Raw genomic sequence first — 25,965 nt, 5'->3', positions numbered from 1 at the left:
TGAGGCGACCGCGGCACCTACAGCCCCCATCAGCTGCCCGGGAAGACTCCGTAGCTCTGCTGTGAGCCATGCTCAGGAAGCAGATCGTCTGGTGGCACCTGCTGGCTTTGCTTTCCCTCCCATTTTGCCTGTGTCAAGATGAATACATGGAGGTGAGCGGAAGAGCTAATAAAGCGGTGGCCAGGATAGTGCAGAGCCACCAGCAGACTGGCCGTAGCGGCTCCAGGAGGGAGAAAGTGAGAGAGCGGAGCCATCCTAAAACTGGGACTGTGGATAATAACACTTCTACAGACCTAAAACCCCTGAGACCAGATGAGCTTCCGCACCCTGAGGTAGAGGACCTAGCCCAGATCCACCCGTTCTGGGGCCAGGTACTCGGAATTCTCTTCTAAGGATTTCTTTGCAGACGTAAATGACTATTGTTGTTAACTATGATTCTTAGGGTCAGCGCTTGTGAGCAGTTTGCTGAGCTGCTTGTGGGTGTCTCTGGGGTGTTCTGGGATCTAACAGGGACTCCTAGTTGCTGGCATGATGTGCTGGGTGAGAACAGGGACCAGGAGGAGTCAGCTTCCTTTTGTGTTGGGACCTTATTATTATTGTTATTTTTATTGCTCTGTTGATGCAGAAAGAAGGGCTGACCCATGTGGATAGATGCATTGCTGTAGATAATTATTTTGCTGATCCCAAAAGCATTGGATTCTTTTTAATCCTCCCCAGCAGGGAAAAGCTGCCCTTTGCCTCTGCCAAAAGCCAGTTTAGATTGCTTTACTTTGATTTGGGGATTTTCTGTAATGTTTCCCCTCTAGTTTTGTTTATTTGTTCTGTAGCAGTCTAGGTTGCTAAGCCTTCTCGTTTAAACATTTCTTAAAAAAAAAGATTAACTCATTAAAAGAAAAAGAAACAAACAACAAAAAAGATTACATGTTTAAATAACAAGGTATTGAATTACTCAGTCTCCTAATGAGAGAACTTGATTGATTTCTTGGGACAAAAGCCCAGCATCTGAGGACATTTCTTTACATCTTTTAGGAATGAGGATAGGTTTTTGGTGTAGTGAATTGCAAACTTCAATTTAATCAAAAGCAGCAAAAACAGGAAGAAACTTATTTGTACTTGAAATCTAACACACAAAATGCTAAAGTTAGATGGAGTGGAGAGAAGGGCACTTGGACTACACGATCTTTGAAGCAGGACATATGAGCACAGGAACCATGGACTGGATGCTTTGTAGAGACCCTGGAACTTCTTTTCACATGGCTGCAATCTAACCCCCAGCCCAGACTGAGAAGTCTTGGTTGATTATCCGATTCTGTGGTCAGACTAGGATCCCACACAGACTCAGCAGCAGAACTGGAATAAGCCTGAGACATGTAACCGGACCACACGGGGCAGTTTCTTAGTCACCCTGTGGGGTTTTGTCAAGCATGTGTGTGTGTGTGTGTGTGTGTGTGTGCGTGTATGAACAAAATGACTCTTTCAGAGACTTCTATTTAAAGACGTTTGCTTCAGTAATCTTCATCTAACTTTTTCATATTCATTTAATTTGTGTCCAGTGCCCAATCTGGCTTTCCATCTTGAGGGACAGTGTCTTTCCTAGGTGTTCAATGGGGTGCAATAGGTTGTCTTTGGTTATTTCCTGGTAACCAACACCAACTATAGTTTTGCTCCACTCCACATTCTAGTTTTCTAGCCCTGGATTCCTGAAGCATCCTCAGATAAAGACCCACATGGAACTGCCCAGAAGATTCAGAGCCAGTAACATCCTGGAAGTTTTCTGTACCATTTCTCTACAAGTGGATACCAAATTTAGGATCATGTGAAGCTCTTCTTTCTCTCGCTACTTTCCCCATCCTCTTCTTTAGGCTATTCTCCTTTCCCCCATCAATTCCTCCCCAAGCATTTCCCAGCTTTGACTTCTTCCATGCTATAGGATGGGGACTGAGACCATAAACACACCCAAGCCCCCATCACCAACCACTCTGAAGTGCTCTATTAGGAACAAAATTTTGTCGGTATTTGTTTGTTCATTTATTCATTCATTAATTCATGCGTTTCACTCACTCATTTTTCAACCTTTTTATTTCTTTTGAATTTTTATTAAGTTTTAATATTAGCTCTAAAGCAATGGGTTTCGTTACTCATATTCAACCAGTCTTTTTTGTTAACTTATCAACTATGTTTGATTAAATTCTGTGTGGTAAATAAGGTCAATGCACAAAGAAAACCTGAGAAAAATGAATAGTGTTGGTCACTGGGCCTTAAAAAATAGTAAAGAGAAGAGACCAAAAGATGGCTGTTCATAGCAGAGGTGTAAAGCGTACTAGACAGACCTGTGCCACACTGAGGACTACGGAGCCCATGAGCAGCTGGGTGTGGCTGGGCCCTGTGCTGATCGAGGAGACGGCACATGACCTGCGTGTCCGGACGGCAAGGGAGGACTCTCAACTCTAAAGCCAAGCTTTGCTCCTGAAAGTTCAGCCTGGGACAGCAGAGCAGGGAGGTAATAAGCTTTGTGTACCAGAAAGGGAGCTGGCTATCGAGTCCGTGATGGTTTGGAACTGGAAGAATTCTACATCTCTCCCTTCTCTTTTTCGGGCGCTTTCTTTGCCAAAGCATGATTCCTCTCCCCTCCCTACCATCTTGTTTCTCTAAGAAGAGAATTGTGGATCGTTTTTCTACCGTCATTGAGAGTAGAACTCAGTTCTGCGAAACGAGTGGAGTTTGTCTTACAGACGACACCCCTCTCCCGTCAGCTGCTCAACTGCACACTCCCAGTATATAACTATCCGATTTGGGAAGGAGGATGACAAATTTAAGAGGCTGTGGATAGTGACTTCCCATACACAAATTCCTCCTTACTGAGACTAGAATGTCTAGATCACATCCTGTCCGACTTCGGAGTCCAGCAAAAGCCTCACGAGAGGGCTGGGGAGATGGCTCTGACAGGCTGCTATGTAAGCACTGGACCTGAAGACAGATTTCCAGAACTCATCTAAAGAGACAGGTGTGCCTTCACATCTGCAACCCAGTGCTGGTTGGGGGGAAAGGGGTCTGCTGAGACTGGCAGATCCCTGAAGTTCACTGGCCAGCCAGCCTAGCTAACCTACAAGCTTCAGGTTCAATGATTCTGTCTTGTACAATGATGGTGGAGGAAGAATACTCGCACTCATCTCTGGTCCCCACCATGCACACCCATGAACACACACCTACACTAACAAATATATACAACATATTCTCTCTGTGTGTGTCTCTTCTCTCCCTCCCTCCTTGCTGCACTATCATTTTCCCTCTGAACTAGACCTTGAAAGACAAGACCAGATGGAAGAACACGTGACGAAACATCGTAGGAGGGTTCCTGGGAGGCATCCAACTAGGAGAACCAGGAGCCTGCCTGTTGCACTGGTGGCAGCTCCTGGCGTTGCTCCAGATAGCTCGCACGTGCACCTTGTTAGCTGGGATACTAAGAAACACCTCCTCCCTGTATTCAGATACTAGACATTTACAAATGGGAGTATTGGGACTATCTTGTGTGTGAGCTGACTCTGCAGGCAGAGGTGCTTGTTGTCAAGCCTGACGACCTAAACTTGATTCCCCAGGATCCACATGTTTGTCCTCTGACTGCCACATGTGTGTCACATCATGTGTCCTATGCATATAAGAAAGAAATACATATAATAAAATTGTTAAAAAGAATAAAAAATATTAAAGGTCTTTCAAAATTATTATCGTAAGTTAAACACAATAGTATCCTTGCTTGCATCTTAGCACTAGAAAGGAAATTCAGGGCCAACTCAGATTGATGTCTGGGAATGGTGACTTTTGAAGGCCACACAGAACTGAGCAGGGACCCTGGTCCCAGTGCAGTGATTATTCTAACAGTCCTAAGCATCTCAGAGTTTCCATACTGTTCTTACAGAGCCTCCCCCCTCTATCCATGAAACCCATCATTGGCCAAACTCTGGGTCCTGGGGTTTAGAAGCTGTATTTCACATTAGCAAAGCATCCCAGGAGATGATGAACACACTTCTCAGATGTGTGGTAGGTGGGGTTGCCTGTGGAGTTTGATATCAAGTGTCTTCATCTCTAACCAAGTGTATTAGTTGATTTTTTTCCTTAGCCAATATGAATTTATACTTGTCTGCGGTTAGGCTTGGCAGACTTGAGACTAAGAGTTATCTCCAGCATTTAACTCTTGATCCCTCAACACTGGGTTCTGAGCTGTGGCAACAGAGACTTGGTCCAGGGCGGGCTACTCCCTTAATGGTTTAATGGAAAACTTCAGGGAAAGGGAGGACAGTGACCAAGTCTCTTAAGACCAACCAATCCAAGGAAGGTGTAGCTGTGTGGTGATGTGAGGCCTTCCTCACCCAGTTTTCTCCTTGGAGGACGTCTAGTGGCAGAGAAAACCGGAACCGTAAATTCCCCCCTCCTCTTCTTTCCCTGCCTCGTGTCCTATCTTTGTCCTCTGTTCTGTCCACTCCATTTTGGATCCTTTTCTTTTCACAATGAATCCCCTAGCAACAACATGCTGTTTTCAAAACTGTTGGACTGTAGCTGGTGTCTAGGAAAGTTTCCACAAGTATTGTGCATGACACAAGCAAAAGGCAAGTTGCCAGTGCAGACGAGAATCCAGCTTTTACACGCTCTGACTCTCCCGCCAGTCAGCCCACTAGGTCCTTGATTCCTTCACAGCAAGAGTACACTTCAGAATTTTATCTCTGTGTAAATAAGAATGTTTTTATTCCTATATTTTTATATTCTTCTTATATGGGAGTCACAGTTGAGCATATAGTGTCCATTTGCACTTATTAAATATTAGTTTGCATAGTGAGATAATCACTTTAAATTTAGAAGAGGAATGTATAAAATATTAAATACTTATAATGAAGTTAGAGTTGCCCCATGTGTACATAATAAGAATCAATTGGATGGGCACAGTTAGCAGCAGTGTATTGAACTCCTGAAAACTGCCAAGAAGAAGAGTTCGAATGGACGCGTCAGAGGAAAACAAGCGAGGTAATGCATAGGAACTGGTCACTCAGCAAGGACGTACATGCGTGTCTCAGAACAGCTGTTGTATATGATAACTATATTTCTACTTTTCAACTTAAAAATAAATAATGTACAGATGAAGGAATACTTAGTTTCCTCAGCAATTTGTGTGTTTTAGAAGTTTGGGAAGGTGGAGTTGCAGAGGTCCTAAGACCTCTAAGCCAGCATCAGGAGTGAGGTGTTTAGTAGCTACCTTGGAAGTTGTTGCTCACTTGCTTTGAGGCTTACCATAGTCTTCTAATTGTACCTGAGACTTCTGGGTATTGAGGGAGAAGGGGCTTCCATGTCCTCTTCCTCTTCAGAACAAGATTCTGCCTTTGCTGTCATGGGCTTGTCCAAGACCACCCCGGTTCTCTGCACAGCCCTCACACCACCCCAAGGCACATCTCTGTGGAATCCCTGTTGCCTTAACCTCTGATCACCACTCGCCTTACTCACTCCCTAGCTCCCAGGCCACAGATATTCCCGTGTCCCACACCATCTTTTCTGATGTGACGGTGAGTTGAGCGAAGTCAAACTTACCTAATGGTGAAGGCCAGAGGAAGTTAAAAAGCTCTTAAGTGCTTGTAAATATATTTACCCGAAGTTTCTTTTTCCGTTGTTTTTAAGTCTCCACAAACCGGAGGACTGCCCCCAGACTGCAGCAAGTGTTGTCATGGAGATTATGGATTCCGTGGTTACCAAGGCCCCCCTGGGCCTCCAGGCCCTCCTGGCATTCCAGGTAAGGACCCACAGTTTGCACAGCAATTTCAGTAACAGTGTCAGAAACAAAAGCCAAGAGCAAACGCAAACCCTTCGGGTTGACATACTGGGTATGCATGGGAATGGCAAAGATAAAGAACAGGCGAAGAGCTGGGTTTATCAGGTCAGTTCAAGTGGAACACTGCCCTATGGTGTTTATTCTCCACACTACGAGAATCCAAAGCTTCAGGCACGCAAGCTGAGACTCAAAAGAGAGAAGGGTCATCACCAGCCCGTGGACAGGGCCACTTACTGAGAATCAACACCCACCTTAGCACCGGGACCCACCTTAGCACCTAGGTACCAGTCACCTTCCATTATTGTTGCCAATTTCTGAGCTAATCAAATTACACAGAGAAGAAGTTTATTTTGCTCATGATTCTGGAGGCTTCTCCCATGGCTGGCTGAGACTACTTTGTAGTAAGGGCAGCTGTGAGGGAGCAAAGCCACTCACCTCATGAGTGAGGGAGCAGAAAGGACCATGCCCCTACCACCTCCTTCAAACCACATGTCCTCAGTGACCTCTAACCTCCACCTAGACCACACCCCTTGGGGTTTGCACCACTTTCCAACAACACCACACTGGGGAACAAGCCTCGAACACATGGGCTTTGGGGAGGCATTTATCTAAACCCCAGCCGTCAGTATTTCTGCCATAGTGTACTTTACACAACACACCATAACTTTCTTAAAACTTATTAAAGGGAGGCCGGTAGAAAAGTAGAGAGGAAAGCTTGCTGCTGGATTTTGCTCTGCTATCCACTGAGGGATATGACTTTCTATGTCAGTTTAGTTTTGATTTTGTTTTTTAATTTCAGATCCTTGTTGTTTCTAGTTGATTTCCATGCCTTACTTGGACTCATGAGTATGTTTTGGGCTCTAGCAGCAGCAACAGCAAAGTAAATGCTCTTGAGCTCATCAGACCCCTTAGAACAGTGGTTCTCAGCCTTCTTAATACTGTGACCCTTTAATACAGTTCATGCTGTAAAGACCCCAACCATGAAATGATTTTCATTGCTACTTCATAACTAATTTTGCTACTGTTATGAATCATAAGGCAAATATTTGGTGTCTTAGGTGACCCCTGCAAAAGGGGGCTGTTCATCCCACAGAGGGGTCATGGCCCACAAGTTGAGAGCCATTGCTCTGGAATCATGGTTAACTTGTGTTGTATTGTTCCAGCTGATTAGGCTCAGGAGCACTCTGTTAGAGCGTTACTACAGCGAACAGAGTGGGCAAAGGACAGACCTTTCTACTTGCCCCACCCCAGAGGAGTTCCTTCTACAAGAAATCTTCTTGTGTTCCCTGACTTTCCCCCACTGATGTTTATACTTATCAAAAGTGGATTAACTCCTTGTACCTTCATGTAAAACCAAACTTATAATGAAAGAAAAAAACCCTAACAACTCCTCACCACCCCCATAACCTGTCCTATGTTATTGTCCACCAAAGCCATTCATTCATTCACAGGGTCAGGGATGCGAAGCAAAGGATCTTTAGGCTCTTTGACCTCCTCTCAGGTGACAGGGCAAGTTGGCTTTGGTTAAAGGTTTCTCAGGAGAAACACCTTTGGGACAGAACACTTTGACCCAACAAAGTTCACTGGTCTGAGAGCATTGCAAACCTGATTTGCTGCCCTGTCAAAGATAACACACAAAGTATAATGCAAAAGAGACTGAAGGTTAACAAATATGAAAATAAGAAATAGGTGCGGAACTGGTCTGACCAGCAGAGTGAACCTTTGAATTTACTACCTGACTCTTGATTTGAAAAATTATTGAAAAATTATATGAGTTTTTTCCTCCCAATTATAAAATTGCTTTTGTATAAGACTTGAAGGAGATGGAAAAACATATAGAACAACACAAAAATCACCCGTGCTTCATCTATTCATGAAAACCTAAAATAATTGTGGATAATAACTAGGATTAGCTTTTATCTATGCATATAATATATAAATATATAATGATTCAAACTGAAATAGTGCCATGCCATCCCTACTTGTTACAACCTTAACTAAAATATCACTTATGTTTATTGTAACATTGATCATTTAAGATATTTTTATAAATATGTAATGTAATAAAATGCACCATTACTAAAACTGAGCCATTCTAGCACTGGTGGGTATTGTGTTTGTTAATCTTCACTGTTTCCAATGACAATTTGATGGTCTTTACACAGTCTTCCACTCAATCCTTGCTTGTAGAAAAGCATGCTTTGTGGTCTTAGTCTCTAATCGTATCCCGGAGCCCAGTACAAGATCACTCGTCTAATGCCCTTTAAAGGGCTGTGGTCAGGGTTCTTTAATGGTCTGACTGGTTCTGAAGGCAGGAACTGTGTGTGTCTAGAAGCACATGGTGGTCGGAGTGAATCAGTTTCTCACATGACCTCTGACTTTTAAAGGAAACCATGGAAACAATGGAAATAATGGAGCCACTGGCCATGAAGGGGCTAAAGGCGACAAAGGAGACAAAGGAGATCTAGGGCCTCGAGGGGAGCGGGGGCAGCACGGCCCCAAAGGAGAGAAGGGCTACCCAGGAGTGCCACCAGAACTGCAGGTAAACCACCTTCTGCACATCCCCAGGTGACTTCCAATTCTGCGTGCACATTCGGGACCAGGGGCCAGATGGCTCCAGTAAACAAACCGTCAGTCATCCTGAGAAAATCTCAGTTTCAATTTGCTCAGGAACATGACAGGCCTGTTCTCAAACACAGCTTTAAGAAAGGGTATTTATCAAGGGTGAAACCCAGCTCCCTCATAGGACCAAACAGCCATAAATATGAACTCAAATCCTATTTTCCAGATGAGACAATGAGTTAAATAATAGGGTTATAACCAAGTTGCACTAAAACATTTAAACATACAAATGGAATGGCTAAGCATCTAGTTATATTTTATTTGCTAATTTGCCACATTATGTAGTTAAATTTCATCTTTGTATATTAACATTCTTTCTGTTAAATTAGATTTTATAATTCAATTTTATATAAACTTTTCACATCAGAGTCTTCTCTTCACTATGTAGATTTTACTTTTTGAGTTATTCAATTTAGTAGATCAGGCTATGTCCATCTCAACATGAAGCCTTAAAATACATTTATATGGCCATAACCCCTTTATAGGTGGATGCATTCTTTATTTCTCTTTGAACTCATGTTTATAATTCTTATTGCAACATCTAAAATTTGTAAATATTGAAGTTAGGTCACCCAGAATAATGATTAAATCTATGTTAGTTTTTGTTAATATTTAAAAATGGATTTGTTGTTGTTGTTCAGGTTGTGTCTGACTAATTTGTCTTCCTCAAAGAGCAATTTGTGGTTAGAATTAAGTATTTGGGAGAAAATTCTGGAACAAGAGAGACTTTCTGAGAATGGGTATACAAAGCCGTTCTTGTTTGCAAGATCAGAGGAAACTGCTGCTTATTTGGGCAGAAGTCATGATGTTTACTCTTGGGTACACTGGATCATTATTTTGGGCTCCTGTTTTTCAAGTGTAAAATAAGATGTCCTGTGTGTTACCAGAACTGACTTTTGAGGGGCTTGGCGGTAACTTCTTAATACTGTTTAATACTTTCAGCATGATGGGATTCATAAGTCAATATAAATTAATGAGTGGGGTGGGAGGCCATCTAGCTAGGATAAGGTAATTTCTATGATGGTCTAGAGATATATGAAAACTAGCAAAAAAGAATGTATAAATGGTCTTTTCATGGGACAGATATTGTAATGGGGACACCTGAGCAACCACTAAATGTCATCTGTTTTCCCGAATGTTACAAATACGCTCATGTGGGATGACGCTTTCACACATTCATGGAAGACTTAAGTTTGTGGAAGCAACTGCTCAAAATGCAGAGAGATTGTGAGGTGGCCAGCCCCAGTTGATCTACAACCCAACCCCACAGCTAAGTCTCAGGGGACATCAAAGCCTAGGAGGCAGAACGACATCATTAGAGCTTGAGGAACAGAAAGTCGGCTGTGAGATTGTGTCTCCTAGCAATAACAGGAATCATACATTCATGAAACGTCAGCCACATGTTGTCTCTGAACAATGACAGCACCAACAGACATGCTAACATGGATGGAAAGAATCTTAGACCCCACTTCAAAACAAAGAGATATAGACAACTAAGCACTGAGAGAGGGTGGTTTAGTTTTCTTCAGGGATGAGTCCCCTAATTGGTTACCCAATACCAAATGTTCAGTCCTGAAAATGTGTGTGTGTGTGTGTTTATATTTATAGATGCACACATATATGCATATATATATGCGATACTAAATGGACTCAGCAAGTTATATCTATGTATTTGTGCATCTATATATATATATATATAAAACAATGATATTTTTTTACAAAGAGGCCACAGGCTGGGCTTTGTGGTGTACATCTCTAATCCCAGCTCATAGAAGAATCAGGCAAAGCTGAGTTCCAGGACAGCTAGAACTGTTACACAGAGAAACCTTGTCTCAAAAAGCAAACAAACAAATAACAAAATAATAGAAAAGATGCCATGAATTTTAAAGGGAAGTGGGAACTTTTAAATTCATATTTTAATTTTAAAATTTTAAAATTAAAAATTACAAAAACTTATGAAGGGGAATTAACATCCATTACATGTTAAAGAATTTACTATTCTTACTTCTGCTTATTTTTAAGGGATTGTCATTGACTTTCAAATCTCCAACAGTGTTATCAAGTGAAATCATTTCTTGATAGAGACAGTTGTTCTAATGCTCTTTTAATTATTCAAATTCTAGTTTAGAACACTACTAGCAGTAACAACGGCAGTACCCATAAAGGAGCAATAATGGTGCCTCATTTTCAACCTAAGGGATATGGATATTTGAGGTTCAGATTTAAGCTGAGACTCAATCATGTATCTTCAGACCTGTGGTAGTTTGAATGTAACTAGCACCCATAAGCTCACAGAGTGTGGCACTATTAGAAAGTGTGGCTTTGTTGGAGTAGGTATGGCCTTGTGGGAGGAAGTATGTCACTGTGGGGTGGACTCATATATGCCCAAGCCAAGCCCTGTGCAATAGTCCACTTCCTGTTGCCTTCTGATCAAGATGTAGCCAGCACCATGTCTGCCAGCACGCTGCCATGCTCCCTGCCACGATGATAACAGACTGAACCTCTAAAACTGTAAGCGGCCCCAATCAAATATTTTCCTTTATACAACTTCCCGTGGTCATGGTGTCTCTATTAAGCAGTAGAAACCCTAACTAAGACAGGACCCTAATAGATAGATTATTCCCCAATCCACAGGATCTCGTGGTAGGATCACGGAACAGGTTTCTCAGAGTAACTGTTAATACTCAGCTTCCATTAATTAAGCTGAGGCTCTCAAGGTTTCCTAAACATAAGGGATTAGTCGTAAGTTACAGGTGGGGCTGCTCACAGTAACCGATTCTCCGGTTCTCTTGAATTTTCTGGCCTCAGTTTGTTTGATATTTATTTTATGCAGAATTATGCTCAGAAAATTTGCTTTTCCAATAGTCAAATAGATTTCTGATTTTCTTTAACCACTTTTGCTATCTTTTGGATAACTGCAAACCTCTCTTTTGCCTGTTAAAGGTAATTCATACAACACCCTTTCATTGTAAAATAAAAAGACAGGACAACTTTTGAGGAGTTGGTTCTCTTTGCTCACAGTGTAGGTCCTGGGGATCAAACTCAGGTCTCTGAACCCAACAGTAAGTACCTTTACCTGCTCAACCACCTTGCTATCAACTTATGGATATTCTTGAAGATATTTTTCTCAGTTTGACTACAGAACAACTCCACTTAAATAGAATACTTAATGAAGTCTGATATTAAGTCAAAATAATCTTGTGTTGCCTTTTTAATTAATGTATTAAAAGACATTTCCCTAGGGTTAACAAAAGTAAGAAATTGTTCAACTGTATGTTTCTCTAATCATTTAACATACAAATAAGCATCTAATATTACAGCCTGAGAACTTTATCCAAAATTTTCCAGTTTTACTTATTAACACAATCTTAATATTTAAAAAAGTATCTTTGCCGGGCGGTGGTGGCGCACGCCTTTAATCCCAGCACTCGGGAGGCAGAGGCAGGCGGATCTCTGAGTTCGAGGCCAGCCTGGTCTACAAGAGCTAGTTCCAGGACAGGCTCTAGAAACTACAGGGAAACCCTGTCTCGAAAAACCAGAAAAAAAAATAAATAAATAAATAAAAAATAAAAATAAAAAAATAAAATAAAAAAGTATCTTTTAAGGACTAGTAGTTTTTGAAATATGTTCAGAATTGTTAATGTAGACTATGTCTATATGAAATAAAATATATTAAATTATTATCATTGGTTTACTTCTTTGTTTATTGTTTGGTACTTATTGTATTTGAGCTTTCCATTACAAATAACACTGCAAGAAAATTACCTGTACAAGGATGTTTTTCTTTAAGACAAATTTGCACTGACCACCAGCTTTCTCCTTAGATCGCATTCATGGCTTCTCTAGCAACTCACTTCAGCAATCAGAACAGTGGCATCATCTTCAGCAGTGTTGAGACCAACATCGGAAACTTCTTTGATGTTATGACTGGTAGATTTGGGGCTCCTGTATCAGGTGAGATTCACACATCCATGAATGAAGCCATTGAGAAAAGGAAGGAGGGAGGAGGGAGAGAAAGAGGAAATGATGGGAAGATGGAAGGGAAAGGAAGGGTTGGAAGAAAAAGAAGGAAGGAGGAAGAAGACACATGGGAAGGAAAAGGAAAGATGGAAGGGGAGGTGGGAAGGAGGATTGCTGAGAACAGAGAAGGGAGGGAGGGAGGGAAGAACTGAGAGCAGTCTGATGGCCCTGAGGCGGTTTAGACACCTCTGATGTTCAAAGTCCCCAGAACATAATTCTCATAGTTTCACTGTGTGAAAACTGTGTTCCTTCGTCATTGCCCCCAAGGAATACCTGTTCTATTTTTAATACTGAAAACTGAGTAAATAATACAATTTTTGAAGTTTGTTTAAGAAAACATATTTAGTCTTATTTAAAAGTTAGCATATTCTATATTTTGAATATAGTTTGTGTTTTTAAAGAAAGACTTGGCATAATGTTTAAAAATATTTCCATTAATGACTTTCTTTTATAAACAACATATGAAAATGTACCTACAGATTTCCTTGTTATTGGCCCTTTGGGTTGTTCCCACATTTTGTTATTAAAATAAGCCTTCTTCCAATAGTTTTCCTATGCCAATTTATAATTGAACACATACAGGTATATCTGTAGGCTAAAGTACCAGGAACAGAATCACGGAAGCAAAGACAAACTCTTGTAGGCTGAGGCTGTTAGCTCGTTCCCGGCTGCTCAGACCCAGAATAATTACACAAAACTAAATTAATTAAAACACTGCATAGCCGATCACTTAAGCATATTTCTAACTAGTTCTTACATTCTAAACTTACCCATCTCCATTAGTCCGTGCATCACCACGAGGTCATGGACTACTGCAAAGTTTCCAGCTTGTGGCTTGTGTTTTTCTTCTCTGGAGGCTACATGGCTTCTCCCTGACTCTGCCTATTCTCTCTGTATATCTTTCAGTCTGGCTTTATTCTGTTAAGCCATTGGCCGAAAGTGGCTTCTTTATTAACCAATAACAGCAACACATAGACAGAAGGACTTCCCACACCAAATTGTCTTTATTAGTTTGACCAGCTCTGCAAGGTTGCTCTCTGAAGGGTTGTAGCCATCTCTTCCTCGTACTAGGATAGGGAAACACTCATTTATCTATAATGCCATTAGCAAAATCTTTGAAATGTCTGGACAGCTGGCCAACTAAAAACTAAACACAAAGCTTTATTGTTTTAATTTTTTAACTTTAAAGTCATCTAGACTTACAGAAGAGTTACAAAAATATTGCCAAAGTTTTGTGCTCACTTTAGTGCGTTTCCTCTGAAGTTTGTATTTACTAGAACTAAAATCTGATTACCAAAATGAAGAAATCAACTGGGCACAACACTGCCACTGATTTTGGAATTTATTCAGAATTCAATAGTGCTGTGGTTTGAATGTGAAATGTCCACCATAGGCTTGTATGTGTGAACACTTGGCCCCCACTGGTGACCCTGTTTTGGAAGGTGGTGGGACCTTAGAAGACCGGTCTTGTTGAAGGAAGAGGGTTACTGGGGACAGGTCTTGAGCCTTTAGTCTGGCTTCATTTATCTGTGATGCATGCTTCCTGACTTCAGTGGCAATGGGATCTCTGCCTCACACCACTTCCACAGCAGTAACGGATAGTGTCTTTTCCTAAGCTGCAAGACAAAGTAAACCCTCCTCCTTTAACTTGATTCTTTACAAGCAGTAGGTCAGAGCAAAGAGAAAAGTGATACAGAAAACCCAGTATGGGACAGTAGGGCCATTGCTGTCATCTGCCTGACCATGTGGTTCTCAAATACTTGGAGTTGGATTGCAGGAGGAATGTGGAAGTGTTTGGAACTTCAGACTAGAAAAGCCCTAGGATGCTGCGAGCCGATCTTAGTGGAAGCTTCTGATGGTAGCTTGGAAGCCAGAGCGCTCACAGGAATGCAGAGTATACGGGGGGGGGGGGGGGGGGGGGTTTAAAGGCCACCCAGGGAAGCGTTTTTTCCAAGGTGGAAAAGGCACATAGAAGCTTTTGCAGCTGTGGTGCAAGGTGGGCCAGGCTCCATTTTGAGCTGGCATTAGAAGTTGGCAGCATCGTTCTCACAGTATTGATTTTGGAGACATTAATAATGTAAGATGCACGGGGTTGTAGAGTCTTTTGCAGTCTGGTGGTACCAAGGGTTCAGAGAGCCTCTGGGACCATCTGATGGGTGCAGGGTCAGAGCCCCTACAAAGAGGACTTGAGAGGCTGCTCCATGAAGCTATGAAGGTGAAGAAGTCAAGGTACAGCAGGGACCCTAGAATGTTGGAGATGCTCGACTTTGAAGGAAAGTTGGGATTTTCCAGGGAGGCAATCTGCAGTCATAGAGTGGTTCTGCCCTGAGAGAGGAGCTATACATGCTACAGGTAGCTGACTTGGCAGGGTAGGCCAGACAAAGCCCTTCAGAGCAGGTAATCCCGCAACGGACCCCAGATCCCAGACTGGGAGCTGTAGGGTTGGTGCTTACCCTTGCAGGTTTTGGTTTTGCTCCCCTTCCTCTCCTTTAGAATGGGAATATTCACTCTGTGTCACTTTGATGGAAGCATACAATATGGTTTTGACCCGTGCAGAGACCCACGTTAAGAGAATACCTTGATTCCAGAAGAGTCAATCTTGCACTTGTGATCACAGTTGGGGGTATTAACAACATTTCTTAATATTACCCTTTCTTCCATTGAATTGCTTCTTGTCAGGCATTTGGTCACAACTATTGGGAAAATGATTAATACGACCAGGTTTTCCCAGTGTCTCAGCTTTTAGTTCCTTCTTGCCTGGCTATTTTCTTGAATTCTGTTTTAGAACAGTAAAGCTGTTGCTTTACTGGTCTATGTACAACCAGTGGTGTGCATATTCGGCAGTATCATCCGTCGGGTATATGACAACATGTCCTTTGGGACTAATCATCCATTGTATAATTTTTGCTGTTTTTTTTCTGCTTTTAAAAGGCAGCTGATGACTGAATGACTGGCTCACCTTGACCAGCTGTCTGTTAAAGACTGCTGGGAATGGAGCCAGGCATCCTTGATCATGTGGCATTTCAATGCCTCTCTTTGTTGCCAGGGAACTGATTTTTTTCTTTGTATTTATTCTTCTCTCATACACTACATCCCACCTGCAGTTTCCCTCCCTCCACTCCTCCAAGTCCCCCCTTCCCCACCTCCCCCTGTCCACTGCTCTTCTATTTCCCTGCATAAAGAGCAGGCCTCCCAGGGATACCAACAGCACAAGATTCTTAAGCAGAGCTCCTCCGTGTTTTCATCCCGTGTGGCCACAGTTCCTCCCCATACTTGCTGAGAAAGACTTCTGAACCAGCGCTGACACTCCCTGGTTTTCAGGAATCTTGTCATTGCTGGCAAATCCTGATAACGGCCACTAAAGAAACACTTTTGCAGTCTGTGTTTTTTCCTAGCAAACTGCCCTCTTAGGCCTGATCCCAGGACTGTCTTTCAACACTTGAGAGTGGCCTTTCTCCATCAGGGAGAATATTTTTTCCTGGCAGGGCTGAGATCTATTTTCTGCTGCTCCTAGAAGCCCTGTCCAGCTTTCTGCTGCGTTGGGCAGCACCTTTACATACTTAAAGCGTATTGATTTCCATCAGTGTCCTAGTTTTACATAAATCTGACAGTTTTTCAATTTCTGCTTTTCAGTTTTCTTCCCTTGTTACCCTCCATGGTACATACAAGGGAAAAATATTCTAAGAATGTGCTGGCTGTGTTGAAGTTACACATATGCTTTTAATGTGTGCTTTGGCTTATTTCACCCTGTTAAAGTAAGAAATGGCCCAACTCATGCAACTACAGAGACAGTCTTCCCATCATACTCCACTCCATGTCCCTTTTGGGATCTTTTTGCTCTGAGGGCTTTAAGTTTCATGTAAAAATTTTTGCAAATCAAGACCTGTGACACAGATAAGAGTCTAGCTATCTTGGATCAATAGTCCCATTGAGTTCAGTGACTCCATAAATAAATTTTTGTGCTCCCTTGTTTGAACACCATTCTGATAATAATAATTTAAATCCGTTTACTTTCTGCTTATCTTTTAACCTCCAGAGTGGTTTCAAACTAATGAACATCTTTCTCACCTTTGAAGTTGATAAGCCAGAGAATGCTGATATTTGCAGTTACAGCTCAAAGACCTGAAAACCAGAGCACAAGTGTGTCATCCCACGTTCTGGTACAGAGAGCCCCGTGTGCTTACGGTACAGGCTCGCTTCTGCAATTCTAATCCTAAGAGTTCCATTATTTACCATCTGGTTTCGTAGCCTGCTCTTTCTGAAGTGTTTCTGTATCTACTTTTATTTACAGTACACTTTTAAAGGAAGGCTAAGGTACTTCCCTGTCATTTTGATTATAAATTTACTTTCTGCAGGCATTGATAATTGTCATGTGTGTATAAAACGATATCCTATAAAATGTAAAACAATAGATACATACAAACTCTTTCTTGAAGAACAGATTGCCATCACATATGTATCCCTAACATTTAACAAAGCATAATTTCCCTCTGTAAGTTGGCTCAACATCAGAGGGATCCTAATAGCTGATATCTTCATAGAAAAGAAATAGGTGTTTGAAAAGAAATATGACTGGTACATTGCTTTAGTTTTTTTCCTGTAGATATTTCTGGGCTTTTCTTTTGTATAGCTAGTAGATCAAAAATTGTAACATGGAAATCAGTAAGAATATACTTTTAGTAACAAGGTGTTGTGGAAGAGTTTACAATGGGTCACATGAGAAATGACCCAAACCGTTTCTTTAGAACTAGGAAACATTTACTTGTGTTCTAATATTTCACTCCCTTGGCTACATTTGGGGAATGTAGCTGTACATTTAAATTTCATGTTTGACTAATTTTATTAATTTTTTTGTAATCTTACTAAGTATAAACACGAAGCACATTGAGTTAAAAATAACCAAAGTACAAGGCGGTGTTGGTGTAATCCCAGCACTTGGGTGGCAGAAGCAGGTGGATCTCAATGAGTTAGAGAGGCCAGCCTGGTCTACAAAGTGGGTTCCAGGACAACCGAGACTGTTACACAGATAAACCCTGCTCGAACACCCACCCCCAAAAAACCTAAGCACTTTTTAGGAAGCAAACAAAAGTATATTCATATGAACAGACCATGAAACTAGACAATACACAAATACAGCAAAGCCATGTGTGCGATCGCTTGACTCATCTTCTCCGCATGAGTGAACGAGTGAATCCTTGTCCTTCCCAGGTGTGTATTTCTTCACCTTCAGCATGATGAAGCATGAGGACGTAGAGGAAGTGTACGTGTACCTTATGCACAATGGCAATACCGTCTTCAGCATGTACAGGTACGTGCCGTCTTTGATCTCAGGAAGAGCTTAGGCATTCACAGAGCATACTAGAGCAGGTCTGTTCTGGTCTATTTGGTCAGCTTATCACTCCTGTTTGGGAAGAGCAGTAATGAACTTATCAAGTAAAGGGACCTTGGGCAAATGGCCAGCAGCACTCCTCACAATCACCACTCAGATCCTTTCTTTAACTCCTCACTTCCCTTTGGTTTCTTCTGCTTCCCTACTCCTGCTTTGCCTGAAGCCGGGCACTATTAGAGGTCTTCACAGTCTTCACTGCTCATGAGGAAGGCAGAATAGGTCCTTATGTCTAATGCGGTACATTACTTTGATGCTTATTACTTTGGCCCTGGAGTTCCTTGGGGTATAACGTTTTAGAAAGCACCATATCCTGCTCTGCTGTTAGGACATGCAGACAGCCAGCGCGCACCAACCCCCACCCCGTAATTAAGTGAAACACTTTTAGTCTCTTATTTTTTTCACCTGTACTTTTTCCTCACTTGTGATTTCTGTGGTCTTCTAGAGTCTGGCATCTGTAAGAAAGGGAAAGAGTTAAAACAGGTAACAGAACTGTTAGCCACCCAGCACACACTGTCATATCAGAACCTTGAGCAACCAGGGCAGGGGTTCCAGAATGGGGAACAAAGGCTGGCAGGTAGGGAAGAAGAGAGCATTGTAAAGCAGTGTGGATGGGGGCTGTTCTTCCTGTTTTGTGTTTGTTTTTCTTTTTAGGGATGTTGGCTGATGAAGCAGCTTAAGCATCTATAAAACTGACTCCTAAATTCTCACTGATTATGGGTCCTTTCCAGAGTCAGAAGGAGGAAAGAACAGACAGTGAACACTTTTGTTTGCCATTCTATTCAGAGAATTTAATCCCCCTGATCCCAGCTCTACCTACCCAACCCGAGGACAGCATGAACTAGTACAGCTTCCTTGTAGGAGGGTGTTCACTGCTTTTCTCATCTCTGTGATCATCACCTAAAGAAGCAACTTAAGGGAGGGTTTATTGGGAGGACTCAGCTCATCACAGCAAGGACAGCATGGGAGAGTTCTGTAAGAGCCTGGTGTGGCAGGGCTCCACACACCTCAGTGGACAAGGAACAAGGAAAGTTCAGGGTTCTGATATGTCTGAGACAGTGTGTTCTGGATAGCTAACAGCGATGTTACCTGTTAACTCATCCTTCTCCTTTCTTACTGATGCCAGACTGTGGAAGAACATAGCAATCACACCAAGTGACAAAAACACCCACTCAAGAAAACATTGTTACAACGTACTTTCTCCAGCCGGCCTCCACCTTCCAAGGGTTCCACAACCTTCAAAAGCATTCTACTGGCTGGGGACCAAGTGTTCAAACACACAAGCTGGAGCGGGACATTTTCTATCAAATCCATAACAAGGAGACAATGAATTCTGGTAAAAAGCCAGCCCTTTTCAGGCTCCTCATTCCTAAACATCCACCCAGCTCTTCCTCCTTCCGTAGGACACACTTCTCTGTCTTGGTCTTCGTGGGAGATAGCCTAAACTAGTTCAAACGCAGAACTTAGAGATGAACAATCCTTTTCTTAAGTCAGTCCTCAGCTAATTTTCTCTTTGGCTTCTGATTCTATCCTTTGAAGGGTCTTCTTTGTCTACTTTTATCCACGGTCACATCTAAAGGGTAAGTCATTCTGTCTTAGAGCTTTTTCATGTTCTACTTCCTGCCAGTGGAAATCTGAGAACTAAGCCAGATATCCCAAGTCTTTCCAAGTAAGGCTGGGTCTTTGGCAATGACTTCCATAGAACATATCAGGTCTGTGCTGTTTGCTCATGTGTTAGTGAATGATAACCAATACACCTTTTAGACAGTTAGCCTGTTACTCTTGTGGCTCTTCATTGTTTTGCCCTTTTCTAAACGCAGTCATTATTGCCAAGAGACATTTTAAAATAGTAGATTTGGTTAGAAAGGCAACATATTCTATAAGTGGCATGTGACTCTGGGTGTAAGTTCCTAATGGGAACACATCAGCTCTGTCCTGGCTCTTCAGGTATAAAAACAACTTCTTTTATTGGTTTGTTTATTTTCCAACCTTGTTGTAGTCCTGATTGTCTAGACTCTATTTAGCTTTCAAGCACGTCTGTTCTTCTCCAAACTCATCTTTTTAAAGAAACACCATAAATCTGCAAAGAATATTTACCTCTTTTGAATCCTTTATCCTAAGTGGTAAGTGTATACCAGGTCTATGTTATCCTGCTTTTTTTCAAATATCTCTCAAGCATAACATGGTGTCTCAGTTATTGTTCTACTGCTGTGAAGAGATACCAGGACCAAGGCAACTTATAAAATAAGGCATTTAGCTGGGGGTTTGCTTACAGTTTCAGAGGCTGAGTTCTCGAAGATCATGGTGGTGAGAACGGCAGTAGGCATGGCCACTGGAGCAGTATCTGAGAGCTAATATCCTGATCCACACTTTGGCAGGAAAGAGAGAGAGAGAAACAGAGAAACACAGAGAGAATATATATGAGTATGAGAATATAAGACTGACTGGGCGTGTCATGAGCTTTAGAAACCCCAAAGACAGCCCCCCAAGGACACATCTCTTCTCTAGTCCCTCCTCGACAATCCACCAACTGGGGACTAGGTATCCAGATACATGTTCCTAGAGGGGCCATTCCCATTCAAACCACCACACATAAGCCTTTATTTTTTTCAGTTCACAGAATTTATTTCCACATTGCCTCCTGCCTGGCTGTTAGCAAGTGCATTTTCATTTTGACGGTTGAAAGTACCTTCTTTCAATACCAAATTCCAGATTGGCAAGAAGAAAATAAACCATTTTTTAAAAGATTATATGTAAAGCTTCAAAGACAGTAGAGCTGTTCTTCCTCACCTAACAGTCCAGGGGAGGTTTGGTAAGATAGTGCTGGGTATAAGTTTCTAGTCTGAGTAGGGTAAGAAACTCTCTTCTATATAGTAATCCTACTGGACAGGTCTAGAAGTGATTTATGCTATTCCCCTTTGCATCCCACTTAGAGAACTTAACACACGACTCTACCTAAAGCATAGGAGAAGGTAGAGACAGGATGGGCTCAAGGGCTGGGTTTGCATGGTGAAGATTAAATAGTGTGTCCCTCTCTTTCTTTCCAGCTATGAAACAAAAGGGAAGTCAGACACATCCAGCAACCACGCAGTGCTCAAACTGGCCAAAGGGGATGAAGTCTGGCTGAGAATGGGCAATGGTGCCCTCCATGGGGACCACCAGCGCTTCTCTACCTTCGCAGGCTTCCTGCTCTTTGAGACTAAGTGACAGGAAGGATAGGATAGCTCCACTTTCGGGGAGACTTGTAGCTGAGCTTGGGGTGTTATGAGTGGAAGGGAGTTTAATTGGGGGATCTATATGGAATATTTAACTGTTGTATTGGTCACATTGCTACTTGTTCTACTGGTATGCCAATAATGTTGGATGCTTCAGAGACTCAGAAGAATAGACCACAAGGTAACCTTCCCAGATGACCTTGGGAGACACTCAGCATCTTTATCACTCTTCCCTCCATGTCTGAAGGAATTGTCACCTGATAGAGGTGGGGAATAAGTGTTCACCTCAAAGAAAGCATCTGCAAAGAGTTTTGGTGCTCTGTTTAAATGTAGTATCAGCTTTGGAGCCAACCAAGTTCTAGTTCACTGATCTTCACATTCCAGAGAACAGCCTGATTAGCAGGGCTAGGGTGAGAATAAGAGCCTATCTTACCAGAGCCTATCTGAAGAAATTCTTGCAAAGTCTAGACTGCGAAATAGCATTTGGTTTTATGGATTTGTGTTCTTATGCTCATGAATAAATTATAAGAAAGCTATAGTTATTTCAGATAACTTTTAAATAGTAAAATTATTTCCAATGTCCACAAATAATTGGCTACTTGTTAAGAACATAAACAAACATGCAATTAATATTGAGTTCTAATGGTTTAGATTTTCAGATATAAAATTTTCTTATAATCCAGAACTGGACTTATCACATCTGGCTTGCCAGATCTCCTCTTTGCCATGGCATTACTTAGACCACAGTAGAACTATCTTGACTCTGCACAACCAGCCGAGGTAAGATTAAGCTGATATAGTGCAGATGTTATCACATTTTTTAAATTTGAGAACTATCCCAAAATATTTATATTTTATGTATGCCATGTTATGTTGAAGAACTCATTAACTTAATTATATACAGGCAGACTAATGGATGCAAAAATAAGTGTATTCCATTTAAGAGACACAAAATAACACATCTTAAATGTTTGCAATAAAAGTAATATTATTTTCTTTATTATCATACTTGACTAATGTTCACAAAGCAGTAATATGTTACAGATGGTGCTTGTTGGTGTTTGACTAACTTTTGCCACCCCAGAATCTATCAGAAAAGGGTTAAATTTGTCATCAAAAGACCTTCATAGAATGTGCCATAAGTTGGCACTCACAGAGAGTACCACATATACATAAATATACATACATACGTGTGTGTGTTTGTGTGTGTGTATTGTTGAGGCCTTGCTCATGCTAGGCATGTGCTCTTCTACTGAGACACATCTTCAGTACCCAAGTTTGTTTCCTTGAAGCATAGCACTGCACAATGTTTACTCTGGTGTTAAATCATATATAAAATGCACTAATGAGATTCTTATATGAAAAATAGCATATCATCAATTCTCTTTAAAGTAATGAGCCCTTAATTTATTTTCTACAACAATTTAAACTTATGCAAAGGCATTTAAACCGGAGATTTCCTTCAAGTTATCACCCTACAGCTAGAGACAATGAAGGTCAAGTGAGACTGTCCTATTGCCTAATTCATTGGTGGCTAGGTTCAGTCCGACCTTTCACCCTAAAACGTACAAACTTGTTTAAACTCTTCGTGAATCTGCATATAACACTCTTTTAAAGTGAAAGGCTATTTGTCATTATTTGCCTTCTCAGAAAGTATTTTTGTGATTTAGTGTGTAGTTCTATGCCCAGAGCATATGGGGTCACAATGTTAAGCTTTACTGCGATTAAATGCCACACACATTTCACAGAAGTGCATAAGATACTGGACTGTTACATAATGACCAAAGAAATTTCATATCTGAAGAGTATCCACTACCTACTAATTGTCTTGCAGGAAGATTCTGGCATAGTTTTAGAGGAAACTGTAGCAAGAAAAATTGCTTAAGCATATGTGGAAATAAACACACGTTCGGTGATCATGTTTGTTTTGTAATTGTTCTTAATAAGCACAACTGTGGTATAATTGTAACCCATGTGGCTAATGTAAAGCAATAATATTTTCCTGTCAGTGTTACCAGTCATGCAACTCAGAGATGTGTAAACCGCAAGGTCTCTTGTCTCCACAAGACTCCACTTCCAGTTACTCCATATCGTTAACCCTTTAAGACATCTGTGGGTACCAGTTCCCTTTTAAGAACCGAGTATCTCTGAGTGGATGGGTCTTCATCATACACCTACAATCTTTTTTATGCTCATGTCACAATTTAATCTTAATTTTCATCCTAGCAGAGCTGTACATGGATTTGGTTGTGGAGGATGAATTTACCTGGCTTGCAAAAGAGTACCAGTGGGGGGGCTGGAGAGATGGCTCAGCGGTTAAGAGCATTGCCTGCTCTTTCAAAGGTCCTGAGTTCAATTCCCGGCGACCACATGGTAGCTCACAACCATCTGTAATGAGGTCTGGTGCCCTCTTCTGGCCTGCAGGAATGCACACAGACAGAATATTGCATACATAATAAATAAATAAATATTTTTTTTTTGGTTTTTCGAGACAGGGTTTCTCTGCAGCTTTAGAGCCTGTCCTGGAGCTAGCTCTTGTAGACCAGGCTGGTCTCGAACTCACAGAGATCCGCCTGCCTCTGCCTCCTGAGTGCTGGGATTAAAGGCGTGCGCCACCACCGCCCGGCTATAAATATTTTTTTTTAAAAAAAGAGTACCAGTGGGTAAAGGAAGGTGATTCGTGAGAGAGCTGGAAGATCAAAGTACTTATCAATGATTCTACAGCTCATTGCCTAATTACACAGTAGTCACTTCCCTGGGGTGATGTCTTCTGCAAGTTTCAAATACATGTGGTTAACTGAGGTCTGAAGATTCTAAGTAGTACACCCTGGACATTCATAATAAGATCTGAATTATATGCCATTCCCAGTAGACTAATGGGGTTCATGCTCTCTGCTCCTTCACCACAAGATAGGCACATCTGCTGTGCATATCCACACTATGTATGTTGCCAGCCTGTTTGTCGCTTAGTGTCTGTCTTGGTTATCATCTCACATCTCAGCACCTGGGTTCAAGAAACACCTATTTTGCTCAACGATGGCAATAAACACAAAGCCGTGCTATTGACAAGCTGGGCATGCCACAAAGAAGCCATGAAGCGCTCCCCTTGAGTGAAAAGGGGAAAGTTCCGTGTTTAAAAAGGAAAGAGAACAAAATCCCATAGCGAGGCTGCTAAGACGACATAACATCCGCCTGTGGCCGTGTGAAGAAGGAAAAAGCTGGGGCCAGTTTCGATGCTCGACTTCAAACGGCGTAAGTTAGAGCCACAACCCTAAGTGAATAGTATAATGGGAAAAATTACACTCATGAATGTGTTTATAAGAAAAATTCCATAAACATACACACTACTAAGTGTTTGGAGGAAGAAGAATACCTACTAACTTAGTAAGTGTTTTGGAAGAAGATTTTGGGCTATCCTCAGGTAAAACTGCAGCAAGAAAAACTTCATAAGCATATATGGAAATAAATACTCACACTCAATGAGCACTTGCGCACACACGCAGTCTTCTAGGATTTGAGCTTATGTATTAAGAACATTCTCAGATGCTATTTGCATTATTTGAAATAATAAAAAAATAAGGGAGTGCATTATGAGAAAGAGTTGAAGTCTAAATAAAAAATCAGTACTGGATTGTGTAAATCTGTAACCCCAGTTACTTGTGAGTCTGAGGCAGGAGGATCACAAGTTCTATACTGCTTGGGCAACTTGGCAAGACCCTGAATCAATCTAGAAAATAAACAGGGCTAGATATACAGCCCAGGTAGAGTGCTTGCCTAGCATAGACAAGGCACTAGGCTCAATCCCATTACTGGAAAAAACAAAACAAAACAAAACATAAAGTTAAACCAAAATAAATGTGTATTCCAATGAGAATGTAAATCCCAAAGGACTAGGCTAGAGTTGGTAAATGTCTACCCATTGCAAGACACATGCTACTCAGCCATTCAGTCTGCCTTCTCTGAGTTTTCAACAGAGGCCAGTAGGCTAAACGTAGGTGGGAGCATGGTGTGAAGCAGATTACAACAGCCACAGACCGAAAGGGGCCAGATCCTTTTCTGTGTGCATTTGTGGCTTTCTTGTTGTTTCGTTGTTTAGGGTTTCAAGCCCATCTCCTTAAGCACAAACACTCTATGACTGACCTACGACCGTAGACTTACACATTTATTTTCAAACACAGTAATAAGACACATCATTTGACAAGCTTTCTACTTATTTTCCTGACTTGACCCAACAGAGAACTCCCATTTGCTACTGAGACCCAATTGTGAATATAATTGTAGGGGTGGTCAGCACTTCCAGAACAATTCCAGAGATGATGGGTCAGCACTTCAGAACACTAGCTGATTTTTTAGAGGATTTTTTTTTTAGATGTTTGATTCCTAGTGCTTACTTGGCACCTTACAGCCACCAGTAACTCCACTTCTCTCAGGGAACGGTTGTATCCTCAGATACAGCACCCTCTTCTAGTTCTGCAGGTACCAGGCTTGCCCATGGTGCACAGACATACATGCAGGCAAAACATCCATACCAATAAAAAAGTATAAAATAATGCTTCTTAAATATTTAATCTTTTTTATTTAGGAGGCTTTTTGTTTGCATCTATATTTTGTTTATTTATTGTTGTTATGGTTGATTTGAAACAGGGTTTCATGTAGCCCGGGCTGGCTTTAAACTTGCTATATATAGTCAAGGATGACTTTGAATTTCTGATAGTTCTGCTTCTATCTCCCAAGTGCTGGGATGACAGCTGTTTGACACCATACCAAAGATTTTAGATTATCGTTCCCTCTGATTAACTTTGTGAAGACAGTCTGTGCCAGAGGAAAGATCTGGAGTGTTGATATTTCTTAGTACATCGCCTGGGCCTCTGGAGAACTCAGTACTTTGAAATGATTTATAAAGCATGATA

At 41.5% G+C, this 25,965-nt stretch overlaps 1 protein-coding gene and 1 long non-coding RNA gene across 3 annotated transcripts in view; one reads left to right on the top strand and one right to left on the bottom strand.

The window, feature by feature from the left end:
• Nucleotides 1-68: 68 nt before the first annotated feature.
• C1qtnf3 (C1q and TNF related 3) lies at nucleotides 69-22,974 on the top strand. Of its 2 annotated transcripts, none has more exons than XM_038321769.2 (6): nucleotides 69-152; nucleotides 5,662-5,773; nucleotides 8,200-8,354; nucleotides 12,259-12,388; nucleotides 17,663-17,762; nucleotides 20,888-22,974. In XM_038321769.2, the coding sequence occupies exons 1-6, from the start codon at nucleotides 69-71 to the stop codon at nucleotides 21,045-21,047; spliced, it is 741 nt and encodes a 246-aa protein (XP_038177697.1). In that variant the 3' UTR covers nucleotides 21,048-22,974. The 2 variants fall into 2 exon arrangements, with proteins under 2 accessions (XP_038177697.1, XP_038177696.1); XM_038321768.2 differs by having other exon boundaries at nucleotides 69-371.
• LOC119809070 overlaps nucleotides 17,270-25,965 on the bottom strand; it is a 10,120-nt gene continuing 1,424 nt past the window's right edge. The window contains exons 2-5 of the long non-coding RNA XR_005284618.1: nucleotides 23,322-23,473; nucleotides 20,114-20,209; nucleotides 18,246-18,295; nucleotides 17,270-17,855 (exon numbers count right to left, since the gene is read on the bottom strand). This is a non-coding gene — a long non-coding RNA (uncharacterized LOC119809070). The remainder of the gene's footprint in view (nucleotides 17,856-18,245; nucleotides 18,296-20,113; nucleotides 20,210-23,321; nucleotides 23,474-25,965) is intronic.

This window comes from Arvicola amphibius, chromosome 3 (assembly GCF_903992535.2).
Source record: "Arvicola amphibius chromosome 3, mArvAmp1.2, whole genome shotgun sequence".
Taxonomy (NCBI): Eukaryota; Metazoa; Chordata; class Mammalia; order Rodentia; family Cricetidae; genus Arvicola; species Arvicola amphibius.
This window is presented reverse-complemented; position numbering and strand designations above follow the sequence as displayed.

Coding starts and splice junctions, on each gene's coding strand:
- C1qtnf3 (XM_038321768.2), top strand. CDS start 69: ATGCTCAGGAAGCAGATCGTCTGGTGGCACCTGCTGGCTTTGCTTTCC. Junction 372..5,661: donor TCCACCCGTTCTGGGGCCAG/GTACTCGGAATT, acceptor GTTGTTTTTAAG/TCTCCACAAACCGGAGGACT. Junction 5,774..8,199: donor AGGCCCTCCTGGCATTCCAG/GTAAGGACCCAC, acceptor TGACTTTTAAAG/GAAACCATGGAAACAATGGA.